Genomic DNA, 14,755 nt, shown 5'->3' with positions numbered 1-14,755 from the left:
AGCTACTTAGCAGCCTTCAAATATTAATATATAGGCGTATCGTGCGCTCAGCGCTTGCTATATATTATGGTATACAATTGTCCGTCAACAAACCAATGTAAACACAACTATAATACTTCTTACCTCATAAACACTAAATAAATTATCAATTTTACAGGACGCTTACAATTTTTTCTTTATTATTTTCATATAATTGATAATATAGTTGACAGATTTCTAAGATTATCACAAATAATGTTTATAATTTGTTTTATGATCAATATTGATTTTTGAAACAATTTAAAATAAATTTTGTAAACTGAGCCAAAAGAAGGGAAATAACTCTAAACATATTCATTTCAACTGTTTTCTACATTGGAGATAAATCAGAATTTATACTTTTCGTGCATTTTTGCCAATTTCAAATAATTTACAGCAGAAGAACTTCTAGGTACGAACTATACATGAAGAAAATGAAAAATGAGGAATTATGTTGACATGAGTTGAGTCTTAAGTAAACACAATTACATATTATAAGTTTAAAAAAATTGAAATATTTATTTGTTATTTCAATAAATAGAATAGGTTTATATACTTCAAAGCAGGGGCGGGTCCAGGTGAGGGCGTAATGGGCGTACGCCCCCCCCCTTTTAAAAAAAAAATATCGTAATCTGCTAATAATGTATTGAATATGGAAATTTATCATATTTCACAATTATTTTATGCTTTTTAGCAAAAAAAAGGTCTAAAAAATATTTCGCCTCGCTCCGCTTTGCGACAGATTAGATTCTACGCCCCTCTTTCAAATATCCTAGAAACGCCCCTGCATAGAGGTTTTCTTTCAGTCATATGAATATCGACATACAATTCCGAATGCTGCATGTATAATCGGAAGAACCCCCTACATTTAAAATGGATGCATGCCCAAAAATGATACAGACAACTTTTTGGGGGATCATAAAAAAAAAAACATAATTCACCTCAATATAAAGAGTAAATATACAGTGAGACCTAGATGACTGTGCATTCAGTGAATGGGCTGCAATGGCTCTAGCTGTTAGTCTCTCCCTGAAAACATAGTATGTTCAATTATTTCTGATCCCCTAGCAATTTCTATTAAATAAATTAATTTATATTCATCTAAGAACTCAAATATAGAAAAAATATTCAACTAGAGACAGAAACAATTCATTTATTTATATGAATGTGCATGAGTTTCAATATTTGAATTCTTTGATTAATTATTGTTTTTATTACATTGACCATAGTTTTTTTAATGGAATATTTAAATTTTATAGTACAAAATACATTACATTTAACTTCGAAGGAACTAATTAACTTTTTCTATACTGTGATTCTGAATGTGTTTTAATTCAATTTTATCGACAAATTTCTTGACATCACACATAAAATATCACAAAAAATTTATATACACAATATTGATAAAAATGAAAGCAAATTTTTTTTTCATGTAAAATATTAATCACCTCAAACAAGTAATTGAGAGCCTCTTCTTCATTCTGTGTGAGATGACAAGACAACCCTTTTACATAGACTCTGTACTGATTCTCGGCTACTGACATCGAACCACCATTTTCTTGGTTAATGCCTTCTGACAATGAACCATGAAGAGGGGATTGTGCTATATAATCTCCATGGAAACGATACTTGCAAATGCCAATAAATTTGCATACCAAATATCATTGACTTAACATTAGCAGTTCATCTTAAACTGATCTAATCACAAACTAATACATGTAAACTAAGCAAAAGTTTCAAAGTCGATAGACCATGACTGAGGGGGTGGGGTCAAATATTCTCCATGGTAATGAGATGTGCTAATGCTTATACAACTGAATACCAATTAACATTTGCCTACCCTAAATGGGTCCACTTGAACTGACCTAATCACAAACTAATACATGTTATCTTAGCAAAATTTTCAAAATTAATAGACCATGACTAAGGGGTATGGAGTCAAATAATCTTCATGGAAATGAGTTATGCCAATGCTTATACAACTGCATATCAAATATCATTGACCTACCGCTAGTGGTTCCCCATAAACTGACCTTATCACTAACTAATACACGTAAAATAAACAAAAGTGTCAAAGTCAATAGACCATGATTGAGGGGGCAGGGCCAAATAATCTCCATGGAAATGAGATGTGTCAATGCTAATACAACTGCATACTAAATATGATTGACCTACTACTTGTGGTTCACCATAAACTAGACCTAATCACAAACTAATACATTGTTGATGACGACAACGCTGCAGTAAACAGCATACCTATGTCTCACTTTTTGACTCTGTCAAGGCGAGACAAAAACTGCATAGATCTCATGCCTAGATGCAGTCCACTCGTCCATACCAGCCTTGTATGTATATATTTGTATATTCCATAGATAATATGACAGTTAGGATCATAAATCATAGTTTTATACTACCCTTAATTATGGTACAATGTTACTACGAGTGATTTTTAACTGAATCCTCTTGTGTGTACGGTTTACTGTGAACTGTTATAGGAAACAGTACCATACTACCACTAAAAACTCAACCATGAAATGCTGTTTTGATTTTTTCAAATATTTATGGTCAAACTAAAGTTCCAATTCTCTTAAACATGGTCGATCATAGTCAGTTTTGTGTAATAATTTAACTCCTTTTGATACAATCACGTGCCCAACACAATTATCTATTGCATACACGAGAGGATTATTATGTGGCACAATTTAAACGTCTTTTTGGTTACAATAAATAATATTTAAAAAAAAAACTTTTCATGATCCTTTGAAAGAGGACTAATGTGGATTAGTAATGGACCAATTTTTCCCGGTCTGGTTTCTATTAAATTGGCAAAATGGAACATAGAATTTGGTGAATTTTTTACTAAGAGAGACGACAATACCTGAACTCATTGGTTCTTTGGTCAAACAAGTTATCCATAACTGTATCGAGCTCATGACTTGTTACTTGTAAAGATAAACAAGAATGTGTCCATAGTACATGGATGCCCCACTCGCACTTTCATTTTCTATGTTAAGTGGACCATGGAATTGGGATCAAAACTCTACTTTGGCATTAAAATTAGAAAGATCACATCATAGGGAATATGTGTACTAAATGTCAGGTTAATTGGACTTCAGCTTCATCAAAAACTTTAACCTGAAGAAGGACAGACAGACAAATGAACAAACGCACAGACAAAAAAAAAACATAATGCACATATGTGGGGCATAAACAGAGGCAAAAGATACCAAGGGCATATTCATAACTTTAAGAGAAGCTGACAACGAAATGGCATAATATCAAAGACAAACAAGTCAACGTCATAAAACGACATGAAAAACTGAGCAATACTAACCCCATCAAAAACTGGGGATAATCTCAGGCTCCTTTGAAGGCTAATTTAATCCTGCTCCATTACTGCCACCAATCATGTTGCTTATGGAAATTTAAATTGGCAAAAAGCATCTCATTATTCTTTAGATGATGACACAATTTTAGGAGAAGACTGGGTTGTGGTTACAACAATTGGAACTTATATGTGGTCAAACTGACATATTCTGTTATATCTATGGGCTGATATATATAACAAAGTAAATATATTAATAATTTATTTATAAACTAAAATAGTTTTTTGGACATAAACCTCCATAAATTTATCACAACCACAAAATACTGTGTCCAACATCAACAGGAAATATACAGACATGTATATAAAATAAATAAAGATAATTTTTTCATTCTTGTAAAAAAAAAGTTTGTGTAATGATAGAATCTATATTTGTGATATTTTCAGTTAATATACAGACCAACTGACATTTTTTTTCAATAATGTGCCATCTTACAACATCAATAAGCATAGCTAACTGAAAAATTACATCAGTATTACGTACACTTAAATCTCAGATTAACTGAGATCATATGGACAGTCCATGCTAGTTATAAAAATAATCAGATTAAAAGTAAATTAAACCTGACAACAGAGAAAAGAAAATATATATTTTTTAGAATTTTCTAATCAATTCGGATGCAACTATTCTTTTTCAAATGTATTCTAAATCATTTTCACACAGCAAAATTGATTATAATAAAAATACAAAATTAAGAATGTTTTTTAAAATGAAAAATAATAAAAGCAGCTTATCACAGCCTTATCTTTGGAATCTAGGTCATATTTAGACTTTGAATTAATCTTGTGAAATGACTCTTTCCATAGCACTGTTTTCCTTATGTGAAAATCTTCATTGATGAAATAATCAATAAAAAATAAACATGCTCCTTCCTGATAAGAAATCATCCTGAAGTAAAAATTCTTTAGAGATACAAGCCTTATAATTCAATATACCAGACGCAAATATACAATCAATTCAATAAAATGATTAAATCCTGTGAAAATTTCTAAAAGACCAGTACAACGTTTAATTGTAAAATGAGTTATCCTATAAGCCATTGAAAATATGACCTTAAATGAAATAATACAGATACCTAAAACAAAACATATTACCTCCCTTTGAGAAAAAAGAACATTACAACAACAATATTATCATTAATACTCAAGGCATTCATCTTTAAATATAATAACAGAAATATTTATTCAATGTTGCTAAACTTTGTGCAACTAAAATCTATTGATAAAAATGAATGTGATATTTTTTTTATGTCACACATCAATAAGAAATTTATATCAATACTGCAAAGCCTTGTCAGAACTGTTTATCAAGTTATATCTCAAGACAAAGTTACGCTCCTCTGCACTTTCTTTTTTAGCAAGAACTCCATTTTGAAATATACTTTTACAGTAACTTTACAATCATAATTATTCTTATATTTTTGCAGTAAAAATAAACATTCATACATTTCTACATTTTAAAAATTTGCTTATTTTTAAACATTTTGACATCTTTTCTTTCTTTTAGCAAAGATGGTAAAATCAATAGAAAGTATAGATATATTGATATTTAAAATATGCAAATGATTGTTTTCAGCAGACGACACTATCAGTCTATCATCCAATCAAAACGTCTTTTACATTCTGTTCACTGACTTATTTGTAACATGTTTGGAGGACGATTCCTGATTGAAATTGTAGGTGTTCCTGGTGACCTTCTGTAAGATGGTTGTGGTTGCATCATGGCTGCTTCATATGTTTTCTGTAAAAATAAAAAAAAAATTTAATTTCTGATAATTTTGATTTTCAATACTTTATGGTTACACTTAGAAAATCTCGACAAGGTTGGATTATTTATCTAACAAATGTTGTTTTTTTTAAACCATCTTATTGAGGTGAAAGATTTATTTAGATAATTATTTAATCTTTTTGTCATGGCAAATTTAGCAAAAAAACATACTAGGTAGCGATCAAAAATTGAGAGTCAATGTAGGATAGACAATGCAAATGACTTAAGAATAAAAAAACAGAATATCAGACAAATATGAAGTCCCCAAAACACTAAACAAAAAATGAGCAACCCCATAGAAAAACATCAACAGATATGCTTAAACTGATTTTACCGGTAACATAAACTCTAAAACAAGAATATGTGTCCACCATACATCATGCTTGTTTGAAAATTACATTTCAAGGTTTTAGAGGAACCATATATGTTTAACAGTTCTTTCATAATAAACATTAGTTCTAAGTTTCAAGTTGATATGACTAGGTAAAACCAAAACTTGATCCTGATTATGGATAGATGGTCGGACAGATGAACAGACAGACCAGAAATAATTCAGCCATATACTTTTGTAGCCTAGGCAAGAAAATACCAACCCGTCTCTGTGTTCTGTGTTGAGCATTAAAGAAGGCAGCTGAATCAGGATTGTTCATCAACAGTTCCATCTGTAATCTATCAAACTTTTCTTGTTCATCTTCAGGCTGTAACATAAATACAAATAAACATGAACACAAACATTTAAGTCGGTTCATCTTCAGGCTGTAACATAAATACAAACAAACATGAACACTAACATTTAATTCTGTTCATCTTCAGGCTGTAACATAAATACAAATAAACATGAACACAAACTTTTAAGTCGGTTCATCTTCAGTCTGTAACATAAATACAAACAAACATAAACACTAACATTTAATTCTGTTCATCTTCAGGCTGTAACATAAATACAAACAAACATGAACACAAACATTTAATTCTGTTCATCTTCAGGCTGTAACATAAATACAAACAAACATGAACACAAACATTTAATTCTGTTCATCTTCAGGCTGTAACATAAATACAAACAAACATGAACACAAACATTAAATTCTGTTCATCTTCAGGATGTAACATTAAAACAAACAAAAATGAACACAAAAGTTTTGTTTTTTTTCTGTTTAACTGAATGTTATACTTAAGCATCTGAAATTAATCTGCTAATAAAATGCTTGCAAGATGTTAATTCAATATTTATCATTTCTGTAAGTTCATGTGACTAAATCATCTTGCTCTTTCTGTAATTTTGGTATCAATATGTGAGGAGAAGTACTAAGCAACATCAAAATATGAGAACAGACCCTATCAAGTTTACTTTCATCAGGGAAACCATGCTTGAAACTGTCTAGGGGGAGACCAGAAATATTACGATAAACTAATTATTGGGTTTTCTGTGTGTAGATATTGTTTAATATCAGCCACTCTCCTACAAAATGTGAATCTTTTTAATTCTTTCCCTTCACTCACCGGCCAAATAGGTTCACACTGCAGCTCGTGGCTGATATATTTTGTATCAATGTGCAATAAACACAATATTCTATATTAGCAAGATTTTTTTATGAAACTGGTTGTTGTTATAATCAATATAATTGCTCAATAGAATTAAGGTTTTGTTGACTTCAAAAAGTCACCCAAAAAAACCCAATAAAAACTGAAACAACTGCAATAAATATGTTTTTGATTGACGTAATTTAAGTAAGAGTTTTATCCATTACTGAAAATAATTTCTCATTTCTTAATCAATCAATTTATCAGTTACAGTTATAACTACACTTTTCACCCCTAATAGATATAGCATAAATAAAAAAAAAACTATAATGGAAGATGAACATTTTGAACAAAGAACTATATCCGCTTACAACTGTATACATTAAAGGGAGGTAACTATTTAAACTTACAACTGTGTTTGGATTAAAGGGAGGTAACACACCAGGTCTGATACCATGGCCAGCAGCCATACTGGTTGTGGTGGTGCCATCCTCTGTTTGACTCAAAAAGCTTTCTGAATACCATTTATCAAATTCTAAAGTGAAAAGAAAAGAAAGAACATATTTTACTTCATCATTAGCATACAAAGAAGACTGGGAAATAAAAAAAATATGAAAGTTTCTTTAAATATTTGGATTGATGGTTCAGGTATATACCAAAGAAATTCACTATAATCAGTAATCCATGAATAATAATGAATCCACAGTAACATTATTTAAATGATTGAGAAGGTGAATTCTGTATTTTACTGTTGAAATTTAGTTTGGCATGTTTGCCTTGAGCATATTTGACAAAAGTTTTATTTCCCAGAAATATTATAAGTAATGTACTTTTTTTATTTTTATTTAGAAAAAAATAAGATTATTTGTGCCCTAAAAAAACTATTTAAATCATTCACATGTTAAAGCAGATTTACTAAAAGTTTAGTTCTAAAACGAGTCCACAATTAATTCAAATGTATTAGTAGAAACAGGGTCTTAGGTTTTATTGAAATTAACAAAATAAAACTTTAAACTTTACATTTATTGTAAATTCAGAAATTATTGTGATTGTTGAAAGATTGACACAAATGCAAGTTGAACTATAGAGATTTCAGGAAATGCTGCATTGAAAAAAATTCTATAATTATTAAAAATGTGATATTTTATTTTTTTTTATAATTTCTGAATTTACAGTATTTGTTTTGTCAACAGATGGTTTATATGCATTTTCTTGTTATGAAGTTGCTAAATTGTCATTTCAGGGAATTAAATTCTAAAAGTCAATAAGTAGGATGATTTGCCTTTGTTGACTTACTTGTAATAACTTTGCTAAGTTGTTCTTACCTTGTATAAGTTTTTGCCTACAGTTGTCAACCAGTCTTTGGCAGTACTGAACCTTTGCTTTAAGATTTTTCAGGTTGTCGTAGTCAGTTTTGTATTTAGATTTCAGTTCTTTCAATCTCTTCACTTCAAGGAATTCTTCTTCACTTATAATTATATCTCCCTCTTCATTATATTGTGTACCTATAATTGAAATATAGAAATATAAAAATAATACAATTAGTGATTTACTTTTCAATTATCATATAATAAATGCTCCTGAAGGCTGTCTAACTATCTAATAATAAAGTGTTGTACTAATAATTTATTGATCACTGACTTAAGGTACATGTTAATTGTCTGGTCGCCTGTTGAAAACATTTATTCCCTGTTGAGATTTTTGACAGGTGAGAAACGCTTAAAGAACAAAAGTTGTTTATTATACCTTCAGAGCTTAGAATTAGTAAGAGTCACCTGAAATTTTGACTGGTAGAAATTCTTCTCAAAAGATGTACTTTATATAAGATACTGTGTTTCAATGTCCTGCTTTTTTATATCGACTCCTGTGGATATCTAGTCAGCCTAATTTGAGACAAAGAGTGTCAACTGAATAATGTTTTAAGGAAAAATCATTAAAATTAAAAAAATCATACCATTAGATTCTCTCTCTTCTTTTAATTTTTCTAATTTCATTCTGCATTGATCTATTTCTATTTTGTTGTGATTTATTCCTCGTGCTAGGTCAGTATATGTTTTCTTATTTGATGCTAAAATGTCCTTATTTTCAACTAAGATTCTGTTCAATTCTGTTCCTTTCTCTGACTTGAATATGTCAAAAGCTGTAGTTCTACTTGGTGGTGTACTGAAATAAAAATACATCAGTTGATTTAGTTGTTCTTTTATAGTGCGAACTAAATCAATTTCATGTTAGAAATTAACTATAAATGGAAAATATTGTCAAAATATCTTTATTCTTGCGTTCTTATTGTTGTGAGAATCTACTATCTTTTTATTAATCTACCCCTACTTTGAACTTGACCAAAACATTGAGTTGGATTTTTTACATGTTATGTGTCAAAGAAATAGTCTCAAGGAATACAGGTTATTCCTTACCACTGCAAATATTCCTACTTTGACTGAGTCAAAGAAGCCTACTCCTTGTTGCATGTTCAGTTGAGCAGCAGAAATACCAATTTTACAATTTTTGATTCTTTAATTCATCATTATACACTAAAGTACAATGTATTTGTCATTTGGGGGTCTTCTATAGCTTACTATGCAGTATGGGCTTTGCTCATTGTTGAAGGCCATACTGTGACTTATAGATTTGATTTGATTTTTTGGTGTTTTAACGCCACTTTTAAGCACCGCTTTTGGGCTATTTCGTGGCGGTCAGTTTTTATTGGTGTAGGAAGCCGGAGTGCCCGGAGAAAACCACCGATATTCGATAGGAAAACTGACAATCCTAGTCAAGTGCACCCGCACGAGCGGGGTTCGAACTCACAACCTCAGTCTGTGACCTATAGTTATTAACTTCTATGTCATTTAGTCTCTGGTGAAGAGTTGTCTCATTGGCATTCATACCACATGTATTTATTTTTATATGAATATCATATAAATATCTAATTAATATCTGCAGGCATAATGGAATAATCCAAACAACTATTTAATATCAGGTAGATGCACATATGGTGGGGCATAATAAACTATCTCTCACCTAGCTCTGGCTGTTCTGTCTGTTTTGGGACCACCTAATGAACTAGCTGGTGTGGCAGCATCCTCCTCCCTGGTCCTGTCCACTGAAGGGTGTGGTGACTTCACCTCCCTCTCTCCTTTAGCACTGTGTGAAGGACTACTAACACTCTTACCCCCTGTTGGACTGTAAAAAAATATCACAAAAATTATTAAAAGCTCACAGAAATGAAAACATGTATATACTTTTTTTAATGTTCCAATATTGCCTAAAATTTGTGACTGCATGCTCACTGTTATTTAGTCATTAAGTTATTTGAAAACAAACACTACAAGCTAAGGATACATTCATTTGTTTGTATAGGATGTACAGATTTGTAATAGTTGCCACTAGACATGTGCTATACTTTCTAACTATACTCTCAACTCTTACATATTTTATAAAATACTAAAAAGTAGCATGTCCTCTTGAGTTTAAATTCATATACTGTAAACCAACTTATTTTCGCTGATACTTATTTCATGTTTAGTCCTTAGTAGCCCACGATTTTCAAATTTGATTGATGCAGTTAAATAAGGAAACTTCCAAGTTTTACATATTCACGACGATTTATGTTCGCATTATTTTACTACTCGAGAAAGTCGTGGAAATAAATCGCTCGCGAAAATTAGTTGGTTTACAGTATTTGCCCTAGATTTTGAAAAATCTGCACATGAAATATATATGTACAAAACATTTCCTACAATTGCAATAATTGATAATACACTTCTGTTTTTTGTTAAAAAATCCCAACAATAAATGAAAACACAAATTTTTAAATTTTAAAATTTTAAACCTTTGTCATTCTTCTTTTTGAATGATTTCTAAACAAACCTTTTTGTATCTTGTCTTGATAATTTTCCTCTCTTTGTCTCTTTTTCTTTTTCTTTCCTCTTGAGTTGTACGACAGATGATGGGTCTGCTTTAGCAGATTTAGGAGCCATTCCTACTCCAAAACCTACCCCATCAGTCTCTCCAACCAGAAGACCATCATCTGTGACTGGCAGACCAGACTATTAAAATACATAAAAACAACAGATATTAGAGAAAAGCATTTCAACCAATAACTACAAAGTCTGAGGTCATTACCTAATTTCTTATATAGCAATATTATACGTTATAAGATAAAGTCAATATTTATAAGCAAATTCTTTTTTATGGAGATAGGCTTTGCTGAGTGTTTTTTTCACAAATTGAACCTTTAAGAAGTTTCTGAAACTTAAATTTTTAGATAAGATTTGTAAAAGTCATTAATTTAAATCAGTACCCATAAAATAATGAAATCACAGTAAAAAGTAAAAAAGGAAGCAGTACACTAACAAAGTGAGCAAAGAAGTAAACAAACATGGCGGTCTCCTAATAAAATTTCTTTTTGTCACATCTGATATAATTTGTATTTACTGTTTCAGAATCTAATGCATTCTGGGTAATGTTTTTTTAAAAAAAACATCAAAACACTGTCATTGGTTAAAAACGTCCTAAACAATAGAAATTCAAACAGTGATGAGACATTATCATTATCAATAGACATTTTGGCGTACAAACAATGAAATTACCCATAGTCCTTTAGATTCTGAAAGGGTTGATATTTAACACCATCTGCAAATAATATAAACCATAAAAAACAAACCTGTTGTGCTGCTGCAATAGCTGCTGGGTCTGTTCTGTCAATCAATGTAAATTTCTGACGTAATCGTTCTTCAACATCTTTCTCCATTTGTCTGTTATAGTATAAACAATCATGTTTAACAAAAGCTTATAGAGTAAAAACTCTGAAATATTGAAAACACCAACGAGAGAAACTAAGGGCTATTCCATTAAAATGTATGTGGGAGGGTAGGAAGGGACTTTCAAAATATCCCTACAACCAAAAACCATTTTTTAGATAATTTTGCATAATGGTAATAGACACATACTGAAAAAAGACCCATGACCCACATTCAATAATTAAACTTCCCTTCCTACCCTCCCACATGCATATTAATAGAATAGCCCTAAATTAGTTATAATTCTAAGTGTGTTATACATGTACATGGGAAAAAATGTGCTCTTAAATGAATGATTTAATAGAAATCAAAGTTCTTATATTCATTGATTAAAATCTGTTTCGACACTTGATAAAAGAAACAAAATTGCTATAATCCCTGTGTAAATATGACTTTTCACATAAAAGATCGATTAATTTGCAGAGAAGGTCCCTAAATCAATATTTTAAAAGTTTATGGGCATATGATACAGTTACAGGGGGGAGGTAAAGACGTTGCTAATGTAATATGTTGTTTTTTGCGACGTCAAACTGCAACATATCGGGGAAAAGATGCATTTTTTGAGGGATTTTAATCATTAGCTTGAAAACGAGTTCATGGACCCCTCTCTTTTAAAATGACAAATGACTTGATACTGTATGAAGATTGTGTGTTCAAATTTTATGAAAAATCACCGATGAATTTTTTTAAAATTAGTTAAATATGCAGCAAAAAATGCCATTTTTACTTAAATCATGAAATTTCAATAAAAATAAATCATTTTTAAAGAATTGTTACACAAATTAAGAGCATACTTTTGTAAAGATGATATTTCAAATCATTTTTCAAAAATCCACATGTGTTTATCTTTTGAAACAAAAAAGTTAAGTATGTCTGTCCAAAGAATAGAAATGTACAATAAACTGAAATTTTAAGTAAATGTCTAAAATTTCTACCCCATTTATCTCTAAATTTAGCACATGAAGGTATATTTTTTATTAAATATTTGAATTAACTAAGTGAAAAATAGCTTGTTTGCAAATCTTCGTGAAAAAATCACTGTCGGATCAACACTGTATCTTATGCCCTTAAGGTAAAATCATCTAGGTAGTGCTTATTTCCATGCTTAATACATAAAAAGATCATATGTGTTTTCATAATTAAATTATTGACAACTGTAATTACCACAAAACAGTAAAATAGTACACCACAATATGAATGTACATTTTTTGTATCTGCAAAAGGTGGCATTGATGGTTGGTTGTATATGTACTTTTTGTTTCAGATTGAAATTATTTCATTTTATATGTTACAACATAACAGAATTGAACCCAATAAGGGCTAGGCAGTACATCTTCAAAGTACATTCATTAAATGCAGAATTCTTTTTATCAATACCATATTAAATATTCTATCAAACTAAGAAACATTCCTGATTCAAATTCAATATAACTTACACATAAATATCTTTAAACGAATCAAACACTCCTTGCACCTGTCTTAAATTTATAATCTACAAGAGAAAATGAATAAATAAATTAAAACTTGTGTTGACAGTGTTCTAAATTTATAGGCTACAAAGAAAAATTAATTAAAGTTTTAAACCGTAATATAATGAGGTTTCAACTAGAATAAAATAAATGCAATCTATATAGACAATAAAATACAATCTCATTGTGACAGTCTAAGAGCTGATCCTCAAGTCTATAGCTAGCTATCACATCAAACATTATACAGTTGACATTTAAGTGTTATGTCTCTTCAAGAATTTTGCATAAAGGGATTAACAAATCCCTTTGACTTAAAATCAACAGGGAGAAGTTGCAGATAAATGGGAAAATATGTGAACACTGAAAAATGTCATCCTCTCATTAAATCCTTCTTCCCTAAATTGTATAAGTTGCATTTAAACATTATAGGCCACTTTAAAACTTGTTGGATGCAACTCAGTTTCCTCTTTCTTTGGGCCCTTTTTAATTGCATTTAAAATAACAATTTCTTTCTTCACATTCTTTGTCATAAAAAAAAATTGTAATGGGTTCAGCAGAGCCCTTTGTCTTCCTTGCTTTCGTTGATGTCAGTATTATCAATGTTTTATTGCAATGTATTTATTTGATCTCAGACTGAACCTAAATGTTGGCAAGACTTATCCTTAATATTAACGACCAGACTCAATCTAGGATTACTATGTCTTGCCTTCGAGACTTTCTTCAAAAATCAATGTAGAAACAGTGTCGACTGCTGATTCTCCAGAACAATTAAAAATAATGTCGCTTCTTGTTTTTAAAGGCAACATAAATGTATTACAGCATCAAGGGAGACAACTCACATCTATTTCATCTAAATGTCCTTCTAAATATCGTCTAACTTGTTGTCTGATCTCGTATCGCTGTTGTTCTGATAAAGTATCATAGGTTATGTGGCTTCTGTTTGTCTGAAAATAATCAAATTACATAGTTTTAGTATGACATTAAGGGAGATAACTCTTTAAGTTAGTAATGTATTTGTAATAGTCAGTTTCATCAATGCTTTTTCAGCACTCATTTGAAACAGAAGTAACAAATAATCAGTGTAACTTAGGAACTTTGATATATTTCATGAAAATGGTTGACCCGAAAGTGCCAAATATTTTAAGACTTTTTGATATATTTCATGAAAATGGTTGACCTGAAAGTGCCAAATATTTTAAGACTTATGTCTTTACCCTTATAAAATATTTTTGTTAAGTATAATTTCTATCATGTCAGACTATGGTTCTTGAATTCTACCTTACCACAGTTTAATTTGTGTTTTCCCATCCCTGATATAATGTGTTGGCAATTATAGTAATGATCCAATTTTTTTTTTTAATTTCAACTTGAAAAATACATAATTAGCATATTGTACAAATTTCCTGAAGATAAGACTATTCAATACAATTTAAAACAATACATTACCCTGTTCAAAAAAATATTTCAGTACATCAATTTGTATTAAAAATCTTTTTTAATTATAAAAAAAACTTATTGTTTGGAAATGGAGATTCCCTCATTGTTAAATTAAAATTTTAAGAAAAAATTGTTTGTAATATAAAAAACATAAATAAATCTTTTTTTTTATTTTGTATTCAGGGAAATAGGCCAATCAAAATAATTCCTGTGATTGAACAATAATCATGCAACATGACACTTCAAAACATTTCTAATTCAAATGCCAAATATAATAATGTGGTCAACTTGCTTGTCAAACTGGACACAAAACATGCTAATTACAAAGGTGCATTATTTGACTGTTGGCAAAAAA

At 30.2% G+C, this 14,755-nt stretch overlaps 1 protein-coding gene across 5 annotated transcripts in view; it reads right to left on the bottom strand.

Moving 5' to 3' along the window:
• The window catches only part of LOC127718120 (kinesin-like protein KIF9), a 45,895-nt gene that overhangs the window by 16,903 nt on the left and 14,237 nt on the right, over window positions 1-14,755 (bottom strand). Inside the window, exons 11-20 of one of the 5 annotated variants that reach the window (XM_052224068.1) lie at window positions 13,803-13,907; window positions 12,931-12,986; window positions 11,359-11,449; window positions 10,563-10,741; window positions 9,714-9,875; window positions 8,650-8,858; window positions 8,021-8,200; window positions 7,106-7,230; window positions 5,765-5,869; window positions 3,592-5,144 (exon numbers count right to left, since the gene is read on the bottom strand). In XM_052224068.1, coding sequence (XP_052080028.1) covers window positions 5,031-5,144; window positions 5,765-5,869; window positions 7,106-7,230; window positions 8,021-8,200; window positions 8,650-8,858; window positions 9,714-9,875; window positions 10,563-10,741; window positions 11,359-11,449; window positions 12,931-12,986; window positions 13,803-13,907 — 1,326 coding nt within the window. In that variant the 3' untranslated portion in view covers window positions 3,592-5,030. The other 4 variants (XM_052224072.1, XM_052224069.1, XM_052224071.1 and 1 more) reach the window with 4 other exon arrangements.

This window comes from Mytilus californianus, unplaced genomic scaffold (genome assembly GCF_021869535.1).
Source record: "Mytilus californianus isolate M0D057914Y unplaced genomic scaffold, xbMytCali1.0.p SCAF_10, whole genome shotgun sequence".
Classification (NCBI taxonomy): domain Eukaryota; kingdom Metazoa; phylum Mollusca; class Bivalvia; order Mytilida; family Mytilidae; genus Mytilus; species Mytilus californianus.
Note: the sequence above shows the minus strand (reverse complement) of the source record. Positions and strands in the feature narration are given on the sequence as shown.